The sequence below is a fragment of the Siniperca chuatsi genome, linkage group LG2 (genome assembly GCF_020085105.1).
Source record: "Siniperca chuatsi isolate FFG_IHB_CAS linkage group LG2, ASM2008510v1, whole genome shotgun sequence".
Classification (NCBI taxonomy): Eukaryota; Metazoa; Chordata; class Actinopteri; order Centrarchiformes; family Sinipercidae; genus Siniperca; species Siniperca chuatsi.
The window spans coordinates 21,781,497-21,805,037 of NC_058043.1; the positions used below are offsets into that span (position 1 = coordinate 21,781,497).

General features: G+C 39.7%; 3 protein-coding genes across 4 annotated transcripts; 1 reads left to right on the top strand and 2 right to left on the bottom strand.

Moving 5' to 3' along the window:
* Positions 1–766: 766 nt before the first annotated feature.
* On the top strand, positions 767–10,136 carry LOC122868278 (dnaJ homolog subfamily C member 16-like). 2 transcript variants are annotated; one of them, XM_044180118.1, is made up of 15 exons: positions 767–1,202; positions 1,503–1,569; positions 1,722–1,867; positions 2,776–2,951; positions 3,924–4,108; positions 4,382–4,486; positions 4,752–4,910; positions 5,167–5,297; positions 5,422–5,599; positions 5,890–6,072; positions 6,175–6,251; positions 6,529–6,609; positions 6,886–6,975; positions 7,542–7,712; positions 8,016–10,136. In XM_044180118.1, the coding sequence occupies exons 1-15, from the start codon at positions 1,015–1,017 to the stop codon at positions 8,506–8,508; spliced, it is 2,430 nt and encodes an 809-aa protein (XP_044036053.1). In that variant the 5' UTR covers positions 767–1,014; the 3' UTR covers positions 8,509–10,136. The 2 variants fall into 2 exon arrangements, with proteins under 2 accessions (XP_044036053.1, XP_044036054.1); XM_044180119.1 differs by lacking the exon at positions 767–1,202 and adding an exon at positions 1,227–1,352.
* cdab (cytidine deaminase b) lies at positions 10,119–12,720 on the bottom strand. Its single transcript, XM_044180120.1, has 4 exons — positions 12,467–12,720; positions 11,406–11,517; positions 10,968–11,025; positions 10,119–10,640 (listed from the first exon to the last, which is right to left on the bottom strand). The coding sequence occupies exons 1-4, from the start codon at positions 12,645–12,647 to the stop codon at positions 10,500–10,502; spliced, it is 492 nt and encodes a 163-aa protein (XP_044036055.1). The 5' UTR covers positions 12,648–12,720; the 3' UTR covers positions 10,119–10,499.
* A 3,867-nt stretch (positions 12,721–16,587) lies between these two features.
* On the bottom strand, positions 16,588–23,019 carry LOC122868320 (anionic trypsin-1-like). The gene is made up of 6 exons (XM_044180121.1): positions 22,842–23,019; positions 22,171–22,233; positions 21,571–21,721; positions 21,188–21,329; positions 19,065–19,322; positions 16,588–17,971 (listed from the first exon to the last, which is right to left on the bottom strand). The coding sequence occupies exons 2-6, from the start codon at positions 22,223–22,225 to the stop codon at positions 17,822–17,824; spliced, it is 756 nt and encodes a 251-aa protein (XP_044036056.1). The 5' UTR covers positions 22,226–22,233; positions 22,842–23,019; the 3' UTR covers positions 16,588–17,821.
* Between the last annotated feature and the right edge of the window lie 522 nt (positions 23,020–23,541).

Genomic DNA, 23,541 nt, shown 5'->3' on the forward strand with positions numbered 1-23,541 from the left:
AGGAAATTAAAGTAACACAAAATAAACACTTATATGGACAAAGATTTTGTTTTCTTTGTATAACTGTTAATATTATTAGAATAAATTGCATATAACCTACACAAGAGGAAAAGGACTAACTCCAAGCCTAACTTTGGACATTTTTTGGACATCACAATTTATATATATATATATATATATATATATATATATAAATTGGAATTAGAATCAGAAACTCTTTTTTTCAGAAGAATTCTGTAACTTCAATCAATTAAAATGGACTTTTAAGGGATAACCACAACCCCATGTTGTTTGATATATGATTTGTTTGTCTTTGTACAGTAGGGCTATTCAAAACCAACAGAATCCATCATGAATGGATGAATTAAGCATATAAATTAAAGCATCAGAGTTGAAAAATTAACACTTAAAGAAATGTTACCGATGTAGCGTGATTTCCAAACACCATTAATTATTTTCCTTTATGGTTGCAATTTTAAACTGTGATTCTAGATCTGCACTCACTAATCATTCATAAACGAGTGTTCACAACTTGTTGTCAAGTAGTCGGCGATTCAAGTGTGTATGCAAATCTGTCATATATAACAATTTGAATAGCTTCATATTGTGTGTCTTTCAGCGGGGTGTATATTATTTTACATAGGCCTATATGTTATGGCAATTTAATTTTAATTAATTGCAAATTCCTCTTAAATATACAATTTTCACGCTTACTTTGAGATTCTGAGAAGGTTTCGAAGGATTTTATTTTGAAATACGCAAGCGGAAGTTTAATGTTTCATTGCGGGCATGGCACTGACGAATTTGTATTAGCTAGAAAAATAAAGGCCTCCTCGTAGTAAACTACCAGTATGTCGTTTTTACTTAACATTGAAGAAGTCAACAGACCTAATCATGTAAGCTCTTAGCTTGATATCTTTGTCCGTTACAGATTAGCTTCGTAACATTACTTTACCGGGCACCTCGCTCGGTAGCTAGCATAACTGACTTCAACGTTGGACGAGGACAGCGGCAATGACGGTTAGAAGAACCAGCCGACATCCGCGGACATGTCTAGTTTTGCTCGCCATCTTTCTGCTAATTTTGAGTGTGCAATTGGTGGAAACCGCTTCTGAATATGACCCCTACAAAATCCTGGGTGTCAGCAGGAGTGCGAGTCAAGCAGAAATCAAAAAGGCATACAAGAATCTTGCCAAAGAATGGTGAGTGACTGACATCAAGACCTCCGAGGCCATCACTTCTTGGCTGAAGCAGATCAGTGTACATTTGGCACCAGAACCGGTGCTTATTATCACTTAAACCAGTGATTCCCAACCTTTTTTGTCCGATGTACCCACACAGCCCTATCAGAGGTGCCTAAGTATTTTTTTTATTACCAAGTACCGCTGGTTGAGAATCACTGACCATCACAAGCTAGTCTAATTTAAAACGTTAAACTGAGAACCTTTATTACCCTGTATGACCCAGCAGTGATTTGTGATGACCTGTATGGGCTTTTTTAGGCATCCAGACAAGAACAAGGACCCTAAGGCTGAGGACATGTTCATCAAGGTTTCCAAGTCATACGAGGTGGGTGAAAATGCATCACAACACTATATTTCATACAAGCTCCAGCCGACACCTCTGACAGGCATTATGTTTTCTATCTGTTTCACTTTCTATATGAAGGTCCCTCTGCAATTATTATAACATGTATAACACAGTCCTCTCACCTCTCACAGATTCTGTCTAACGAGGAGCGAAGGTCCAACTTTGACCGCTATGGGCAGATGGATGAAAACCAGCCCTTCGGCCAGTCGCAGCATCCCGGTTTCCGCAGCTTCCACAACAGCTTCTACTTTGATGAGTCTTTTTTCCATTTCCCCAGGTAGTCCATGTTCAGGATCAGCTGTCAAAATCACAGTACCAGCATGCTTTGGACCAAATCCTGTTTGAAAAGGGAACAGGTCTCTTCTTCTGTCTCTTCTGACAAAACATTTCTTTCTCCATGTTCCCATAACTGTAATTGTGTTCATAAATATTTATTTCCCAGCATGCTGCTGTGTCCAGTCCATAGTGAGGGGTGTAGTCTGGGCTCCTCCTTGTGTTTTCTTTTGGTTAGTGATAGTAATAAAAAACAAAAATGCTATCATTCTAGATCCGAGATGTTTAGCTGCAAGCAGTTATTGTCTCATTCCTAGATTTCAGTCACGTTTTGCAAACTTGTCTGATAAAGTCCCATAGTGTGGAAACATTAAGCTAATTATAAAGCTAATCAGTCAAACATCTGAAAACAGTCAAACATCTGAAAACAGATAACAAATTGATTAAATGCCAAACATTTGCTGTCTATAGCTTTTCAAATGTGATGATTTGCTTGCTTTTCTTCATTTCATACCATTGTGAATGTAATACCTTTTTAGATTTTTTGCCTGTTACAAACAAAAAGCAAATTAAAGACATCAAATTGAGCTCTGCTAACCTAGAGTGGAATTTTTCTTTTAAAACGATTTCACTAAAAATAATCTTTAGGAGCAGGCTCGACATGCTCAAATGTCATTCTAATATTTAGATTTTGAGAACTCATCATGATTACTAAAAGGAGTGGAATTGTCCTTTTTGACACAGTTTTTCAGAGAGGGATCTCTGCCTCTACTCAGCATGTGCACCAAGACTTAAAATGAGTGGACAGTTATATACAGTTTTTTCTCTCAGGTCACGTCCTGACAGCACCCTGTAGGCTATGTCTTTAAAAAAAAAAAAAGGCTCACTGTCTTGCTTCTGACCTTCCTCCAGGTCCAGAGACTTTGCAGACAGCAAGTACCTGCTTCACCACGCGCAGTTTAACAGCGATGTCCTTCCAGACAGCCACAAGAGGCCGTACCTAATCAAAGTGACCTCTGAGTGGTGCTTTGCATGCATCCACATTGAGCCTGTGTGGAAGGAGACTGTGCAGGAGCTGGAGCCACTGGGTAAGTCTGCTGTCACTAGACTCCCATCAGTCTGTCCCCCCACACTCTAAGGATCAGGGTTGGTTTTCCTAAAAGCATCATAACATAAGGTTGATGTTTTCTCAGCTGCAGGCCATTAGGACAAATGTAATTCTAAGTGTTAAGTTGCTTTACTGAGAGCCAGCCATTTCTTTAATTATTCATTAGGGTTTATTTGTTCTTCTTGGTTTCCTGGAACAAAGGGGAAAGCCAAGGGAGGAATTCAACCCTATACAACAATTACCTGGCACTGGAGATGAATTTGAAGTTGTTGAGTTAATTCTGCTAATTAGAAGTACAGTTCCCAGTGCCCTGTAGACTTAGTCTCATGCTTAGTTTGTAATAACTCTTGTAACTATCTCAGATGCAAAGCCAGCTAACAAGATCCACCTTGTGTGAGTGTGAGTGTTAAAAATCAAGATAAGAAAATGAGTTTCAAAGCTTTTCTTTCTGGTCATGTCAAAGTCAGCTTTGGCTTGTTTTCTCTGTCGCTCTGGTATACAGCGGGGTATGGATACACCTATCCTATCCATTAGGCAGTCCCTCACTAATTTCAGAGACTCGTGTAAAAATCCCACAGCTTCTTCAACTGGAGCTGCAAAGTGGTTGTTTGGTGAAAGAGAGAATTCACTGTAAAATAGGATTCACGTTTGTTATTATTTTACTGCTGTGAATTTCAACAAATCCCTAATGGAAAAACCAAGCAGTGATTTTGCTGGAATGTGTGCGCATTTTCTACCACATTCACCATAGTCTCATTTGAATGTAAAATAACTCTAGAAGAAGTGTCACTAGGAAGGCAGCGCTCTGTGTTTGCAGCTACTGGTTTAATTGTCAAAAATCACTTTAATAACTCGATATGAAATTTGTTTTAGGTGGTATTTTTCCTTCAGTGCAAGAACACCTGTGTTTTGCTCCACTGTATCAGGTACAATATGTTTACTATTCCACCAGGTGTTGGCATTGGCATTGTGGACCTGGGTTATGAGCGTCGCCTGGCCAACCAGCTGGGAGCTCACCGCGCTCCCTCCATCATCGGGCTGGTGAACGGCAGGGTGACCTTCTTCCATCAGTCTGTGGTAAGGGAGCACCTGCGACAGTTCATTGAAGACCTGCTGCCCCACAAACTGGTGGAAAAGGTAAATGCGGCTGACATTTGCTATCTTCAAAGAATTTTAAGTCAGATTTTTTATTTTTTTATTTTTTTACATAGATGACCAATTCTCAAGTGATTATAATTGAAGATATAGGCCTGATTAAGTTTACATATATGTATGAGTATTACTCATCAAGTGTAGTTTTACAAAGGGTGGAGCGGTGGTAAATAAAACAGGTTTTCAGTTAAGCTAGAGTAGACTGTTATTTAATTCAGCAAGAGTCAATATTTGAACCACTTGCCATTGTTTCTCCAGATCACAGATAACAACTACATGGCTTTTCTGGATAGCTGGCATGTGGAAAATAAGCCCAGCGTTCTCTTGTTTGACCAAGTCCCTATTGTTCCCCTACTGTACAAAGTAAGTCATGTATTTACACACACACGCGCACACACACACACACACACACACACACAAGTGTTGTACTAATTAGATTAAATGTTATAATTGAAGATAGAGCTCTTCAAGCTGGTTAATATTCTGTGTTCTGGTGCGGTAAGGTGGCAGGCTAGGAAACATATGCCCTGAACTCTCCTATTTATTTATTTATTTTACACCTTCTTCTTTTATTTATTTGAATGTATTTATTTTTGAGGCTCTCATCTTCCCACACTCTGCTCTCCAGTTAACAGCGTTTGCCTTCAGAGATTATGTGCGTTTCGGCTACGTGGACCAGGGTGACACACACAACACTCGGCTACTGCGGCAGTTCAACATAAACACATACGCCCCCACCATGCTGCTGTTTAAGGAGGATACAGAGAAGCCTGTTGACATCATCCAGGTACATCCAGCACAGCTTGCAGCCTACACCATCGCTTCCATAGTTTAATAGCAATAAAACATTTTTTCCTGCTATATCAGAACATTCTGGCAAGATTTAAACTTGATGTTTTGTAGCCCAAAAGGTGAAGCTTGAATCATGTTTGGTATTTCTGTCTGACAAAAATAAATAACTAAATGTAAACATTTTTACATGTGTAATAATTAATTGTTAAATAATAAACCCCGCCACACCCCCTGCCCGTTCTCTCTTTCAGGCCAGAGGGATGAAGCGACAGATCATGGATGAGTTTGTCTCTAACAACAAGTTCCTGCAGGTGCCACGGCTGGTCAACCAGCAGCTTTTTGATGAGCTGTGTCCTGTCAAGCAGTTCCACCGACGGAGAAAGTAAGACATTTTATGAGCAGAGTCCAAGCACACCTGTGAGAAACTGAAGTGGTTGTCACTGTGAACTGAAATGTTGTGTAGTTGGGCTGCTGTACCAGGTGAATTGACTGTGAATGGTTCGCAGGTACTGTGTGCTGCTGATCACAGGGGAGGACCAGGCCTTTCTTCCAGGCAATAAGGCCTTCCTGGACTTTGCGGCGGCTAACAGAAAAGAGGTGCTGCGGTTTGCGTACGTCTACCAGCGTCAGCAGCAGCCTCTCTGTCAGGCGCTGCTCCCTAATCAGGCTGCACTCTCACCTCAGGTCAGTGGCAGAGACACATACGTACATCATATGCTTGTCTTGTACGCAAACTTACTAACATGCTCCTAAAATCAAATGTATGATACAAATGAAGCCATCTGAAGAGAAAAATTATAGAATTTCCAGTAATACAGTATAAACTAACATCGAGGACAATGTGCGCTTGGTGGCAGACCTTTTTATATCCAGGACATACAGAATTTGATATGCGTCAGATTACCGATATGTGCATCCTGAGACTCTGCATGGCCTCAGTTTACAGTAAAAGTGCTTTTAAACACCACTTGCAGGTGGTGATTCTTGAGAGGCGGAGCCAGGCTGGCAAGGTCCTGTACCGCTCTGTGAGTGGTGGCTGGAACGGCAGTGAAGAAGACAAGTACCGCCTCCACGAACAGTTGGAGCTCCTTCAGAAAGACCCCACCTATCTGAGCTCAGACGCCACCCTGCCAGAACTCAACAACGAGATGGCCCCCGTAAGACACAGCAGACACTCACTCACCTTAGTCTTGAGACCACTGAGCTGGGACAACGTTTGGATTAATTCATTGTTTTCTGTTTCATTTTCAACCTCCCAGATGTTTATTATTCAGTGGATGAACGCCGCCTATGATTACATCCTTCAGATATATGATGACCTTCTCTACTCAAACTGGTAAGACAACACTCGCCCAGAATGTCTGCAGCATTTAGTGCAAAAAAAGAGAACAAGAGAGAAGGTGGTACATTTTTGCTGATATTTTTGAAATTAATCAGAAGCTGAATCATGTTTCTGCATCAAGATGTTGCCATAGTTACCTGGTGGGGGCTCTGTAGGTGCGCATTTAGTGTGTCCCATCATAGCTGTGGTGCACCCCTTCAGAAAATGTAACCAAAAGTAGAGGCTGCTTTTCTCTTACGTGTTTCAATAATAACGTGTTTCTCTCCTCAAGGCGAGAGATGATGCCCATTCTGTCGCTGATCTTCTCAGCTCTGTTCATTCTTTTTGGCACCGTCATCATTCAGGCCTTCAGGTGAGACAGACATGACCTGTTTTCAGTCTGAGACATTTTATTCATATACCCAAACATTTGATTTGGAATGACTTTAATTAAAAATGTCTTATACTTAATGATACTGACTAGATCTACAGTGGAAGTGTTATATTTAGCATTTTTTTCTAATTCTACATGATTATTCCTGGTTTTGACTCCCAGTTGAGTCAAATGCAGGCTGGATAGCATTGCCCCAAAGGAGTCAGAGCAATGTGTGTCCACACTGATGATTTCTTTTTTGTGGTGTTTTCTCAGTGAGCCAGGTGAGAGCAAACCGCGGAAACCAAAGCCAAAGGAGCAACATCAAACTGAGGACGATACATCAAGTAGAGCCAGTACCTCAAGGTAACATAGTGAAATGAGGTGGACGCAAAATACTTTGGCCAAAGGTCACAGCAGATTTACGTGGGCAACATACTTCACTTACAATATGAGCTACAACAGCAGAAAACTGGAAATAAGGACATGAAAGAACAGTGTTTTTAATTTTCACACAGACCGCCTGAATGACGGTATTTAAAACTTATTTTGCAGTTGAATGGCTTATCCTGCTGGCAGCTGGCGTGTAAATAAAGCACGTCCTTGAGCAGGCCCCGGTGACCCCACAAGAAATGTTCTCATTAATAATTAAACATGACTCAGTAGTATAGTGTTGATGAAATCATGTTTTCTCAGACTGATACTGCCCAAACTCCTATAAAATGAAAGTGAAGAAATGTGTATATACAAGTTACTCACCCACTGACTTACAACAGACAGAACTATTATTTATTTATTTATTTTTATATATTGTTGTATATATTTTTTGTTTAGCATATATAACATGCTCAAAAAAGCTACTTATGACTCAATTCTTCAGAAAGGAAATTGGCTCACGTTCTTCCCTCTATCTTTCTCATTGGTCCATGCAGCCGTCCTCCTAAGAAGGACTTTGTGGAAGTGACAGAGCTGACAGACATCACGTACACCAGCAACCTGGTCAAACTGAGGCCTGGCCACATCAATGTTGTGCTGGTGCTCACCAACGCCTCCAAGACTGCCTTGCTCAGGAAATTTGCCAAAGAGGTTTTTTCTTTCTCTGGGTAAGTCTCAGAACTACAGGGAATTGTTTTAGTTTCTATTATTATTTGTTTCTATTAGGTTATCTGTACAAAAAAAATGCAGACTAAAGGCTATAACTTTTTTTGTACACAGATAAAGAATATTTGTAATTTTGTGTCTTCTTGCCTTAGTGATATTGCAGTAACTTGCCTTTAAATGATCGAACTAAGAGCATATCATGGAATAATATAAAAACAATGTACTTCAGTATGTTTCTTGTCTTGTATGTTTCTTTGTCCAAAGCTTGGTCCACTTATTAATCCTAAACCCCTTTGCCACTACAGAACTCAGACCCTCCACTTCTCCTTCCTCAATGCTGATAAGCACCGCCACTGGATGCCATCACTCCTTCGCTTAACCTCTCACGCTATGCAGAGCGAAGGCCATTCAGACGAGGACGAGGAGTCTTCAGACTACAATGGCCACGTCCTCGCCCTCAATGGCTACAAGAAATACTTTTGCCTCTTTAGACCCGTGTTCACAGGGGAAGATCCCAACGAATCCTCATCTGAGACCTCATTCTCCTCTGACAGCAGGAGAAAGTCACGTTCCAGGTCTAGGTCCAGCTCCCACTCTCGATCCAGGTCCCATTCCAGGGAGGATGGGGCCGTACCGAAGAGAGGCTCCAGTAGGGCAACCAGCATAGAAGTCCATCACAAGCTTGACAGGCTGGGACTCTGGATGGAGAGGCTAATGGAGGGCACCCTACCCAGATTACAGGTCCCTGCATGGCCCTCTCTTGATGAAACCACTAACAACTCCTCCACAGAGAGCTGAGGTCAAAGTAAGAAAGGTATGAATGGTAGCAGGTACACTTGGTGGTCTCACCTCCTGATTAAGTTCTTTAGCAAGAAAACTGCAGAACAATGCTGCAGTTTTCAAATAATAATTTAAGTTCTCTTTCACACAGGTAGGTTGCTGCACTGAACTGTTGCAACCTGCTTACAGAATGTCTTATTTCATCTGTTAGATAGTGTGGAGCAGATGGAAATTGACGGCTTAGAGTAATGTGCTACCACAAACCTTTAATGTGTGCATATTGAGGCAAAGTCTGAGGTATAAAATGCCACTTTGTGTCTTCTGTACAGAGAAGGAAGGAATCTATAGGACAACAATAGCAGATGGCGTTTTACCTGATATGCTGAGCTGTAGCGCATACATACACGGCCAATCTTCACACACACAGGTGGTGTGCGTTGTTAGCTAGCTACAGCACCTTGCAAAGGAGAGTTATGATTGCATGCAAAGCAAATTTTCATATTGCTTTATTTGCTCACATGTGACTGCTGGAGTGTTTTTACTGTCACTGTTTATTACCCACAAACAGCCAGTAAGCATCATGGTACAGACGTAGCTGTGTGTGTGGAATGTGCCCATGTGTGTTACAGATTAACTCCAGGTCTTTGTGTTATTTTCCTCTCCTTTTCACTCTTGCACATTCATTAGGTGAATAAGCGCAATTTTTCTTTGCTCTACTCAAGTCCTTTGAACCACCAAGAGCCTCTAGAATTTGCTTTGAGCCCAAAAACATCTTTACAATTGACAGCCCTCTATCATGAGTTTGACTTTTGGCAGTATGTCCCTCAGATGGAGATGACTGTGTATGATCTGATCTCCACACAGGCTTTCTTTGGAAGCAGGTTAATACAAATGAAGGCTGAACCTTTAAACTAAGCCTGATGCACTGAATTTATAGATAAATTATTGGTTGTTGTTTTTTTGTTTGTTTTTTGCTTTGAGGAGCCTTCAGTTGTGCTTAATTATTGACCTTTGTTTGCTATCGTAAATCTGACACAACCTTTTTGATTCCAGACATAAAGACAGAGAGAATCCCACAGCATTGTAAGCAGCAATAATCAATGTATTCACATAACACCATCTACATTTCTACATGTTTTTAAAGAAGCATTGATGATTTAATAGGATTCTTCCTGAAGTTGTTCTGCTCAGGCCAAGTTGTCATGTCTTGCAGGGTTAGGGTAAGTGGTACCCAAAATGTGGAAAGCTGCCCTTTTGTCTTTACAGTTGCTGTTTATTTGGGCTGCTTTTGCTTTTTTTTTTTAAAGTTGTCAATTTTTGGAATCAGGGAGAAACGATACATCCTACCATGTTAGACTTGCCCTTTTTAAGCCTGTTCCCTTAAACCACTGTAAATGTTATTAATGCATGAAATAAGTAGACCTAAAATCACTAATAAATGTTTAGTGAATTTGCACTGGCAACTTAAATGTTTCACCCCCTCTGTCTCCTCCTTTTACTCTGTAATGGCATAATTTCCTCCTCAACAAATAATATTTGCAGTACACTGTAACTGTTGTATGTCCTTTGAACTTCATTTATGTTCATATTCAACTGTGAGAAATGAAATATAACTTATTAAAAGAAACTCCTTTTAAAACAGTTAATTTATTGAAATGTGTAGATAAGTTTGACCTATCATTTTCCTTCATCTTTCATTAAACAAAGATATATCTACAACAATACAGTATTCAATATGTTAATGTAGGTGAATCGCTAATTAAATCACAATGAATTTTCTGTCAGTCTGGAAATTATCTTGATGTTGTGTTTAGTAAAATTACAATATACATAGAGTAAATTTAAATATGTGACATTGATTACAATCAGCTAGTGATACAGGACATAATATTTATCTTAAATAGAACTACATTTTCAGCAGCATGTGCATTACACACGTCATGTCATGGTCAAGAAGAGAGAGAGAGAGAGAGAGTGTGTGTGTGTGTGTGTGGTACTACACTACTGGCTCAGTACTCATTAGGAATGTCAAACACTTTCTTCATGGACAGGTCTTCAGGGCCAAAGGAGACAGGCAGCAACTTGTTCACAGCCATCTTCAGGTACGAGCCGTCAGGCTTTGATAGGTACACATCCCAGTTTGACCCGAACTGTGAGGGAAAGGACAAAAAAATTAAATATAGCAAGTGGTTAAATCCTCTCGCAAAGCATCCCTTCTCATTGTTTGAGAGTAATGTTTTTTGTATGCGGTCCTAACAACAAAAAGTTAATAGGAAACTAGCACCTGTTATGTGTTACCCATGTTAGTGCAAGGCAGTCTAAATATGGTTTACCACCAGTCTCTCAGGGGGGGAAAACTCCAGCTGAAAACATTTACACTGTCCTATAAGGAGAGCTTGATGTGTCGTCACAGACTGGAAACTAAAAGCTCCTTGAAGAACTGCACCAAATCAGTACACCAGCAGAGATCATTATACCTCTCTCATGAACTGTCTGCAGCCACCACACGGGGAGATGAACTGGTCACTCAGATCACTGCAAAGAACATATGAGGGAAAAAACGCAATGTCTGTATTTTCAAAAGGCAAACAGGCACTTGATTATGTGGCTGATGTTTACATCTGGGATAATGTATTAATGTTGAACACAAAGACCTTTTAGTTGCGGCATGTTGGTTGCTGCTTGACAGAGACTCCCACCCAATGTTTTCTTGCCTCACCCATTGAAGTTTACATACTTGTGTAATGGGGCTAATTAGTTTGGCAAAGTGTGGTTACGTGCAAAAAGAAACGCAAGTAAAGTGAGTAATGGTTTGGTAATACAGGAATGATGACTGCGGGCTTGTGCAAGGGCAGGAAGGATGCTGACGTTTCATTGGATATTATGAAGATGCATACCGAAGAAGTGAACATTACCTGGAAATTGCAATGGCCTTGAAACTTCTGTAGCCTTCTGACACTGCCTTTGAGATAGCATTCCTTTCAGCACACACACCCAGGTTGTAACATGCATTCTCCACATTGCAACCTGCCAGAAACACAACCTATTTTTAGTGCATTTGCTTCACTGAAATGAAACTGAAACATTAGGAAATAAAACAGTTACAAAAAGAGGTATTTTCACCATCAAAGGGACTGTCTATTTACTCCTTCTGTCCTGGTCAAATATTTACTCAATGGGTCTTTGCACTCACAGCCATTTGCCAGCCATTTGCCCCCCAGACATTTCTGCTGAGGGACATGTGACTCGCTAAGCTTTGTACAGTCCAGCAACACGAACAGGACAGTTGTGTCTTTGCCTTACTGTTGACAATGATTTGACATCCCTGTCAGTGCATACAGTGCTGTTGACCCAAGTGACGGAATGACAAAAGGTCACCTTAGCTCTTGGGAAAGTTAAGATTGAGAATGTGATTGTGATTTTATTTTTCAACCAACTGGAATGAGATACTTATCCTGTTAAGGATTTAATGATGGGGAGCTATAGGGAGACGTGTTAAAATTAAACCTTTTCCTCTGAACTTTCCTCACAGAGTCCAGTTACTTGAACTGTCTGTTGTCAACATGATCAAGCTAATGATCAATTTCCTTGTACTTTTAATTACATTCTGTTGCTTCTCCCACATGTCAAATGGTCTCAAAGAACAACAAAGCAGCAAGAACACTCAAACACAGGTTGCATAATGCTGTGGCTCTGACGTCTTCCCTATTTGCAATGTGCTAAACTTTTACAACGCTTTCTTTGAGATGTAAATTATTCTATTGTATAAGTCTACTTGCTGATAGTGGCAAAGAACTTGATAGATTTGTTTTAGGAAAATACTTAAATAAGAATGCAGAATTCAGTCTCAATACTTAACAATAAAAAAGCAGATAAACTTGCTTTCCTGTTCATCCTGAGCTTAAATTTTGAACCCTCATGTCAAATATTTACACTAATCAAACAATCCAAAGGCAAAGTTTCACATGTACCTTACCTGTAAACACATGGCCGTCAAGAGTCAGGAGAGCAGCTCCCACTCTGAATTTGCTGTAAGGACTGTAGGCTTGCTTCTTTGCCTCTTGAGACTGGTGGATCAGCTTGTTGACTGTTTCCTGGGACAAGTGTATGGAGCTGTGGTCCTTAATATGCTTCACCTCCCTGTTGACTTGGTCCATACTTGCTCTTGGGGATTTGTAAGGCTGTTTTTGAGTCAGTGAATGAGTCAATTGTAGCTCATCTTTAAATGTGCATGGGACAGAGGGAAGGGGGAGCGTGTTAACATCCAAGTGAGTGATTGGCTGTAATTGCTCTGCTGTCATGAGGCAATGGGAAGCAGTTTTGTTGTTGCCATTATTCATTTTGTGCAGACATGACATTATTGAAGAAGTTTAGGCAGTTTGCTGCAACTCACCTGTCTGACTAAAATAGTGTGGAAAACAATCTAACTCATTCTTTTGTTCCTTATCTACTGTGTGTCAGGTTGTGATAGATGACCAATAACACGAGACAGCTTGAGAAAATATGTATCTTTATTGTTAAGTCCAGCTTCTCTTTGAACATCACTTCTGGAAAACACTAAAAACACAGCAGAACTAGAAGGCTCTCGGAGAGTGCAGACCTCCACCAAGGCTAATAGTCCATTTTACTAAGATATGCAAATCTGCAAGCGCAACCACTAATATGTAATATAACACACAGGTTGTAGTTTTTCACATTACACTCAGACATTAGCAAGAAAAAAGTGAAACAAAATGCTCACTGATGAAGTAAGAGTGATGTCCTGAATTAATCCTTCAAATTTTTGTGAGTGATTGCACTGTGTGCCATAAAAAATTATAATCACAAAATTACATTAGTTAAACAAGTATTATAGTATAAGTGATTTGAACTGCAATCTGCTCATCCCCACCCGTCAGGGTGAAGCCACTAACCAGCTGTAGGGCTATCATTAGGATTTTTGTCTTTATCTTATCCATACTCTTATCGTCCGGTTCTTTATCAGTACTCTTACTGATTATTACTCTTATTATAATTTTAGACATTTAGAACAAGATTAGAATTTATTTATATTTTAAATATAACTCAATATTGTTTTTAGAGCATCAACAGCAAAGTCACTATATACACTCAAATATCTCACTGGAAACAAATCTAAAATGTCAGTAAAATAAATAGCCTAATATTCCTGACATCAAAATAATGAGTGAAGTTTAGAAAGAATGAAGAACACATACATCAGTCATTATCAGTCCTTCCTCCTCTCCTCTGTCCTCCTCCCTCTGCTGCTGCTGTGATTCACTGCCTGCAGGTTCCACTTATAGAGAGAGGAGGGACTAGTTTTGGGGGGGTGGGGGTCCATGCAGTCCTCATCTCACTTTTTCTACTCAGCCACCTTGAGTACAGTCACAGTCAGTGCCGCTAGGGATGCGTCACTAGCTACTCTTGCTGGTTAGCTTGAACTATAGTGTGCTTTGCTAGCATCTGCTAATCCGGTTTTAGCAATTGTTAGCAGTACTGTTCCCCTCCCTGGCTGGCTCAGCCACGGTCAGGGTAATCTACGTTGGTTGATATCACAACTAGCTGCGTGGCTACGTCGCATCTGTAGCAGAGGCCTTGTGTCACCGGTGCCCTAGGGGCATTGCATACTTCTGCTAACTGTAGGCTAGTAGCACTAAGTCTGCATCACTAGCTATCAGGTTCTAGCTACATCATGACCTGCTATCTATTTTAGCACTAGCTAACAACACTGCTTCTATCACTGGCTCGCTCGACAGCGGTCAAGGTATCCAAATTCAGACTACGGCATCCGGTTTCCCTCCACCTTCCCCCGCTTTCACCATCAGGACCGAGCAGAGTGGATGCAGCCCATGTCAACTTCAGACTCTTCTGCTGGACTTGTCAACGCAAGAATCGGGACAGCCTGTGCTTCCACCAGGCTGTCCTTCAGACATAATACATATGTTGATTAGAGTCACCCAAGAGGGATGGGGTTGCTTCTTCTCTACCTAACTCAGGTGGGGTGAATGAGGGGGGAGACTGTCGGATGCTTGCGGTCTCCCCAGTCTCTGGCTCCCATTCCCCCCACATGCCTCACTTCGCCAACAGAGAACCTAAATATTTCCACATTGCTACACTGATAGACAGGCTGTTTCAGATGCATGTCATATGTTGACTAGACATGGGGCTCTTTCTGTCTCATTAACTTAGGAAAAGTGAATGTCGAAGATGATATCTGACACACGTTCTTCCCTGGCCTCTCATCTTTATGTTACTCAGACACGGGTTGTTTCAGATATTAGACCACAACACTACAGCAGCCGGAGGAGCGTGGTGTTCTGGGACTCACCTGGCTGCTTTCACGAGGTGGTGCGGCTGGGGTGTGTCCCTCATTACGTACAGGTCTTCACAGATGCCTCCCTGGCTGGTTGGGGCAGGACCCTCGGCCAGGCCAGCATGGGGCCGAGCTCCACCCACCACATAAACCTGCTCCAAACACAGAAATCTTTGACGGTCTCTGATTGGTTATGAATTATTGTGCCATTACACTTTTACCCACGTGAGGATGCCATTACACAAGGAAACTTCTGATTAAAGACATGAAAACATGATTACCTCAACTGTCCTTGAATAAATTGGATAAAGATAAGGTTGTTTTTGAGAAACTGAAACAGGAGGATCTGGGCAGAGAGATATGACTCCTGGGAAGAGCGTCTTTTCTGTCTCTTAATTAGACAGAAAAAGTTTATCACAAAACTTCCTAGGCTCTGTTCAACGAAATACAAACTTTTGTGTGTTGTTTCTGGATCATAAATTCAATGTTTCTTGATTAAAATGGAGCACATCATAACTCTGCAATAAGCGAGCACCCTCCGACCTTTGGTAAAACGCATCAAAGCCCACAGCAGTTGGTAGTACGTGTGTACAGAGAGCATGCACATTTTCATCAGCTGTAGACACTATAATCTATAGTACGTTCTAAAATATATAAGCTCATTAAAAGTTGACTTTTTAGAGATATGTGGTTCTCACAGGATGCTACAAACATGATTATCTTATAGAATACGATGCATTGCTGTAGATTAAACTACCCAACAAATAAACCCAATAAAGCAGTTAAAATGGGCACAACCTTAAACATCTACAGCAGTAAAATGCAACATACACATTAATGCAGCAGTGATATTAATCCAGAAACATCAGATATAATAGGAAATGGCTGACATTTTACTGCACTGAGTATTTTAAGTAATTTAACTACATTTTGCTAATGATACTATACGTCTACTAATGTAAAGTTTGAATGCAGGAGAGCTTTTACTTGTAGTGGAGCATTTTCACATTGTGGTATTAGTACTTTTAATTTAAAAGATCTGAACACTTCTTCCATCTCTGGTCAGCCACCATTAGCTTGCATTAATGTTAAATGTGTTGGTCAGCTGGCTTGCATTTGGAATGACAGAGGCACAACAACTAGGATAGCCTATTTAATTTTATGTTGACTGGCTAATGTTAGCTGAGATATCACATAACAAGACAACGTTACAAAAGAAAATTCTATATTACTAACTAGTTAAATAGCCGTTTCATACCTCCGATTTTTTTTGTTCTCTAATCTATCACAGCCAGCAACAGCGGCAGCGACAACAGCGAGTGACAGACCTAGCGTCCACTGTTTATGCTTCCCTGGCCTGGTGGGTTGGCCAAATGGCTGTGACTGGCTGGATGGCCGTTCAATCAATCTAACTTGACCAATAGGTTTTCGTGAATGGGGAAGTCATTGTCTGAAGTACTGTTTTGACAGTTTTTCGTTTCATTTCGTCTCAGCAAAATGCGTGCGCGCGTGTGTGTGTGTCATAACACCCGTAACCCCCGCAGGTGCGACGCGCCTGCTTACCACTTACCACACCCCTTACATTTAGACAAGGGTACACACAGTGAATCCTAAAATCACTACTCTGCAACCACTGATAATATCAGAGCAACAAGGACTGGGTTAACTAGTTCCTACATTAAGTAAGTGACTGTTAGGTGGTCAGAATCAGATAGCCTACCTGGTTGAAAGTGAAATACTGTGAACATCCTTGCATTATATAAATGAAAACACAAAAGGGTATATAAATTCAGCACTTAGAAGTTTATTTATGTATTACTTGAATGAGGATATGTACACATCACTTACACATTATGCTTCATTTGTGAATTTGAGAGAGGCTACTGGTATGACTTTGACAGACGTTGCTCTTCACAGGTAAGCCTCCTCCCATTGGGCGAGATACTTGCACAAACTTTTAGCTTTTTTGGCAGGTAGCCTACTCCATCCCGCTCACGCTCATCCATCCTTGGATCTTCGCGCTGCCCTTCTTCTTCTTCGTCGTCTTCTCTACTTGTTTTATTGGCGGGTGCCGTTTGATTGAATGACTCCTCACTAGATGTTACAGGTAATGTTCTACATTTAGGATACTGCCACCTGCTTTACCAGAGGGGATTGTAGCAAATTACACCAAATAGGCCCGGCGGTAATGCCTATCGTAGGTGTTTCTTTAAAAATAATTTTTCAGAAAGGTTAAAAATACGGGAGATTTACGGGAAAATATTTAAACCGGAGGACAGCGAGAAAGAAATGTAAAATACAAGAATCCGGGGGGAAATGGGAGGGTTGACAGGTATGAAAATCTAATGGGTTCTTCCTTGGCCCATGCTACACCCTTCCACCAAGTTTCATTAAAATCGGGCCCGTAGTTTTTGCGTAATCCTGCTGACAGACAAACAAACAGCACGGAAAACATAACCTCCTTGGCGGAGGTAATAACTACAGCATAAAATACAAAGTGTCAGACTAGGTTTATGTTTTTATAATAACCTGAGTCTTCTCTCTCTGGGATGTATAAACTGTGTTACAGATCATTTCTTTTTAGTAAATATATTTAATGTTTATATAAAGGTACTGTATAAAAGACAACAAAAAATACACATTAAAGGGACAGTTCACCCCAAAATCAAATATACATATTTTTCCTCTTACCTGTAGTGCTATTTATCCATCTAGATTGTTTTGGTGTGAGTTGCCGAGCTTTGGAGATATCTGTTGTACAGATGTCTGCGTTTCCAGAAATCATGACCCGGTTACTTGAGATAATCCACAGACTTGTTGTGAGCAGTTTCATTTTATCATTTTATTTTCTTTCTACCAGTAGTTCCTACATGAAAATGCTCATAACAAGTCTGTGGATTATTGGATGGATATTTTTGATTTTGGGGTGAACTGTCCCTTTAAGGCCTTTGGTTCCATTAGGATCCATTTAAATCTTCATCACAGTCGTCTTAGGTGAGCTTGTTATCAAGAGTCTCATTAGTTGTTCTGGGTGACCCAGTTGATCCATCCGAGGTAGTTTCTGACCTTGGTGTAGACGCCAGGGTAGTAAGCATAGGCACAGCCGATACCCCAAGATACAATGCCCTCAAATTTCCCGTTACAAACAAGAGGTCCTCCTGAGTCACCCTGAGGATGCAAAAGTAAACAGTTAAAAGTTTTTAGAGTTTTTGTTCAGGTAGTGTGACACATTTTAATGTAAAACAAGAGCCTGACATGAAAAATCTGAATTTTTTTCATTTCCCAGCTGATCATAATTAAGCATGTGTGCTTGTTTTCTTGCTAAATTGTTGGTGTAAAAAGCTTATAAAGCTGCAGTAATCAGTATTTTTATATTCCCGCAGCTATATGGAGCATTTAAAAAAAATTATTTGGATCAATTCTTTCATTTTCCAGCCCGCTATTCCACTCTTATCAACCTTGTGTCCAGTAACAGCAGGCAGCTGCAAAAAAGCTCTAAAAATCAAAAGTAAATAGCTGGTGAACATAGTGGAGCATTTAGCAGCAAAAGAGACAGGAGTTGTCAGGAGTTGGTGAGGATGAAAACAGAGCTACGAGGACAATGAATATTGAACTTAAATTTGTCAGGTGGCCAGAAACACGAATATAATAAATAAATAATTTTGCTACTGTTTGCTGACACGTTTGTCGACTTTATTTTAAGGTGGTGATATATCAGTGTTGTGTTTACAGCTTGTTCCGCTGCTCCCAAGTGGCCAGAAAAGCTATAAATGCAGCTTTAACAGTATCAGAAAAATTAATGACTCAGATGATTTGTTCTTTGCTGTCAATCAATTTGACAGTAATAAGTTTCAATCCTGTGTTTTGAATTTTGGTGGTGGGGCTGGTGGGACACCTATAAAATACTGTAGTGAATAAAACTGTAGCAACCTCCACCCTAATGTGACATCTCATCACAACAGTACATGATCAACAATACCTTTAATTTAAACCTTAAAATATTGCCCAATAATGTTATATCTTATATTAGGCTCTAAATTTTTAGTAGGTCTATTACATTATTACATCATCAGTCATCACATGTTTTAAGCTTTATTACATTTTTCCCTGTTTACTGCAAAATTTGTATTTCATTTTGACATGTTATTACATTACCTGGAGGTATTTAATTATCAGTTACTATAAGAGTCAAAATAAATCTCTATCTCTTGAACACACACACACACACACACACACACACAAACACGACTTTGTGCCTCACCTGACAGGAGTCTTTCCCACCAAAGAGAGAGCCGGCACAGATCATGTTCTCTGTGATCCTGAAGTAGTAGTAGTACCAGCAGTTGGAAAAGATGTCCACATCCACAGACCTCAGTACAGGTGACAGGCTGTAGCTGTTGAGCCAGGTCACACCCCAGCCGCTGACTGTACACCGGGCGAGTTCGGCCAACGGGCGTGAGTCCGGGTCTGGCAAGGAGGCCGGCTCGACCCTGGTGTTGATGATAGCTGGACGGTCCAACTGACCCACAGAGAACATAACCTTCAGTCAGTCAACATAAAAAGCTAACACTGAAGGCAGCATTGTACATTTTCTATTCACATTATAAAAGATCACATTATTGCTCTTCTAAATGACCAACTCTGCCGTCTGTACTATTGATTGGTGACTCATAAAAATGGCATAAATGCACTGTATAAAACAATATATAAGTGTAAAATAAGTGAAGCAGATTATTCCCTCAAGGGGTTGAATGTAACTGTGTCTCAAACAGGTATCTAATTCAATAGGTAGTAAGGATAATTTGTCAATAAGTTTCAATGGCAAAATTATTACAGTGCACTGGAACTTCAGCTGAAAATCCCCAATGTGCACAATAAAAAGCAATGAGTCAGTATTCTCACTGACTGGAAGTGAAGTCACTAGACTTCTAAAAGACTCTTTCCACTGTGTCATAGGCAGGTCAATAGTAAGGCAACTAGTAAAATGAATAAATAGTTGTATAATGTGAAAATAACCCTGATGAAACCATTAGGGTTATCTTGGCTTGCTGTTGGCAGGGGTGGAAAGTAACTAAGTAAATTTACTCTCAAATACTGTACTTAGGTACTTGAGTATTTCCATTTCATGCTACTTTATACTTCTACTTCACATTTCAGAGGGAAATATTGTACTTTTTACTTCACTGCATTTACCTGACATCTGTAGACATGATCAGCTTCTAAAACATGATGCACTGTTTAGTGAAAAAAATCTCCCTCTTATCTAGTCATTTTAGTCTGTAATTTTTTGATATATAAAAGGTAAAAATCTGCCAGTGTATTAGGAATATTTCATGCAGTTTTCAGTTCAGATCAACTCAAAGTCAAGTTTTTCATAATTCTAATATGGCAGCCTGCCTTATTCTTTCTTGTTTCAAAATGCTTTCTCTATTTTATAACAGGAAAATTAAAAACAGGTTTAAAAATTCTCACTGTACTGCAAAATAAGGTTTTTAGGACTCAATTATAGAAAGAAATGTAGCTATATGATTGAGGTTTCACCTTAAGAAGTAGTTAAAATCAGCTCCACATCAACCAACTACAACAAAAATGCTGTTCGCACATTATAGCATCAGTGATAATAATCCTATAATATAGAAAACTCTGATTGGGGCCATTCTGCATAATGAGAACTTTTACTTTGCTACTTTTACTTTTACTTTACTTTAATTACATTTTGCTGATAACAGATAATTCCATACATTTACTTGAGTAAGACTTTTACTTGTAAGTTGTTGTTGTTTTTTTGACCTTGTTGTATTGGTTCTTTTATGTAAGTAAAGGATACTTCTGTCAGATACTGGGTAGGGACCAGCGGTCCAATGAAAAGATACTATTAAGTTGCATTATGGGAAATGTTGGATTCAGCTTTTTCAGAATTGACCCATACTAAGGACTAAAAGTCAGAATATGTCTGTCTCTGCTGTATCGATTTTGACCATTCTTTTTAAAATCTGTTTCTTGTGAGTCCCCCAACTTTATGGAAATGCAATACAAAAATGCTGGAGTATCCCTTTAAGTTTAATTTTGTTGTGCCAATTAGTAAGCACTGACAATATAAGGCTCATATAATTCATATGAATTGCATCTGTGTTTACCATAATATGACACATCATTTAGAAATATAAATATTGGTACAGCTATAAATTAAAGAGTTTGCACTATTTATTGCATATTTATCATAACATTTTTCTCTATAGTCTGTCTCAGAATTGTGTTGCATGTCAGTAACCTAATCAGTGTCTGAAATTGGTTTCAACTCACACCTCGAATCACAGGATCTATATCAAATCTATATCTGTAATAAAACACAACCCTATGTCATATTCCACAGTCATCCTTTACCTTAAGCAGCATGATATCGTTGTCAAACGTCCAGTGTTGGTATTGGTAGTGCCTGACGACTAAGGAGACATTGAACCTCTGCTCAAAGCCCTCCACCTCGATGATGCTGTGCTCACCCAGGACCACTTGAATCATGTGACCCCTAAAAGAGCCCACAAGAAGGCACAAGACCAAATTCTTAACGTGCTTGTTCATCAGTTACAGATCAGACAATCCAACACTTCTTTCAAAGTCACATAACAGTTATTCCAGATCATTTGAATATTATTTTATACCATACAGTTTGGAGATTCGAATGCAAGGCGCTGCATGTGCTTACATGGATGATCAGTAAATCTGTCCCTCAGTGTGAGTGCTACAGATGTAAAACTGCAGTAACTTACGGTCTCCAGCAGTGGGCAGCAGACACCACCCACTGCGGGTGGATGAGGGTGCCTCCACAGAAGTGGTAGTTCATGAACAGGAGGGAGGCTTGATACTTGATGGAGTAGGGGTATACCTCTACACCCCCGATGATTCTATTCCCATACACACCTAAGAACCAAGGAAGGGATTAGACACGAAAGATCGAATTCATGAATTCAATATTTCTCGATTCTATAACATAAAGCTTTTAGTTTCTACTTAGGTAGAGTTACATGAAGTCAGTCCTGTGTGACTGAAGGTTTATAAGCCAAAAAAACAGTATGTACTGTAAACGTATTCTCAGATAATAATAATAATAAACTTTATTTGTATAGCACCTTTCATAGAAGAAATGCAGCTCAAAGTTCTTTACAACAAAGAAAATACATGCACCAAGTGCTTCACACAAAAAAACAAAAGAATGAACATAAAAACAGGAATAGAATGCCATAGTTAATGTAAAATAAAGTAAAAATAAGATGAGAATAGAATACATGCATCTTCACATGAAAATAGACATTGAATGATAGAATGCCATACTTATTGTAAAATAAAAATGAGGAGTCATTGTTCCTCACCTGTTACAACAAGTAGAAGGAGCAGTGAGAGGTGACATGATGGAGCCAGGTTCATCTTAGTAGCTACCAAAAAGAAACAAAGAAAGAATAGAGGTGGTCAGTATCACAGACCATAAACTGGTAAAAAAAAAAAAAAGTCCTGTAAAAGTGGAAGGAAAGACTTGGATATCATTGGCTTGTGTCACATTTTTTATTCTATTGCACTCTTAATGTACTTATGTTCACAGGGTAATACTATCACTTTGTTTGAAGATATCATGCATTATCAAATGCCAAAATTAAAAAGTATCTTACATATAAGATAATTTAGCATACATTTATTCACTCCTGCACAACTGAGGGGTTTCTTCCGTAGAATCGCAGCAGGACAAATCAGAATTGATAAACATTGAGACATGAACTTCTACAACTAAGATCATCTTTGTTCAGTGGTTTACACTTAATAATTGCAGTGCATAGTTAGAAATTAAGTATAAACAGGGGGGACTTCCTATTCATTGCATTGCTTCTTCATTGTTATGTTTTGTTTCAAGTTTCAGTTGATTGATTCTAACTTCAAAAAAAAAAAAAATCACTGATTAAACTCCAATTGGTACTCTGCCCTTAATCCACAGCTAATTAACAACTATTCAGAATCAAACTAAAATCCGTTCGATACAAAGCTGTCTCACCTTATCAAGAGTCAAGTGAGAAAACAGTCCAAGTCCAGCATCCACACACTGGCACACACACTTTCACACACTCCTCTCATGCCGGGACATACAGTAAAGCTTGAGAACTCTCAGGGCTTTTTTATGCTGTAACGATGCCTGTCAACCTCATTGTTCCCTGCCATTGTCCGCCATATATCTAAGTGTCTCTCACACACAGAAAGCAGAGTGTAACCTAGTACATGAAAAAAAAAAACACGCACAAAAAACCTGTAGCCTTCTCTTTCATTACGCCTCTCTTTCTAAGGGCTTTGTTCTCACATATTCAGCCTATTGTCCAATAATGGAGACAAAGTGAAGCTTTACGGAGATGAAACCCAACAAGCCAGAGAAATGATAGAATATACTCGCCAGACATGTTGTTGGTGTATCCAATGATGTTACAAGGGGCAGGACAAAAGCTCATATGATGTCTGAGTATGATATAGTTGCCCTCTAGTGCGCTATCAACCTGAGACGTAGCAGGACATAACAGCACTTTTTTCAGAAATCCTGTTTAATAGAACTGAGAGTTAGAGTGACTGAGCATGTCTTTTGTACTTGTTTCTCCCTCAAGTTGATTTAGGGTCAACATAAAACAATCAAAGCAAATAGTGCTAAATCAGTATCACAGCCTGGCCTGTGTTCACGTTCCCAGCCTTTTCCATATCCCCAGTCACTC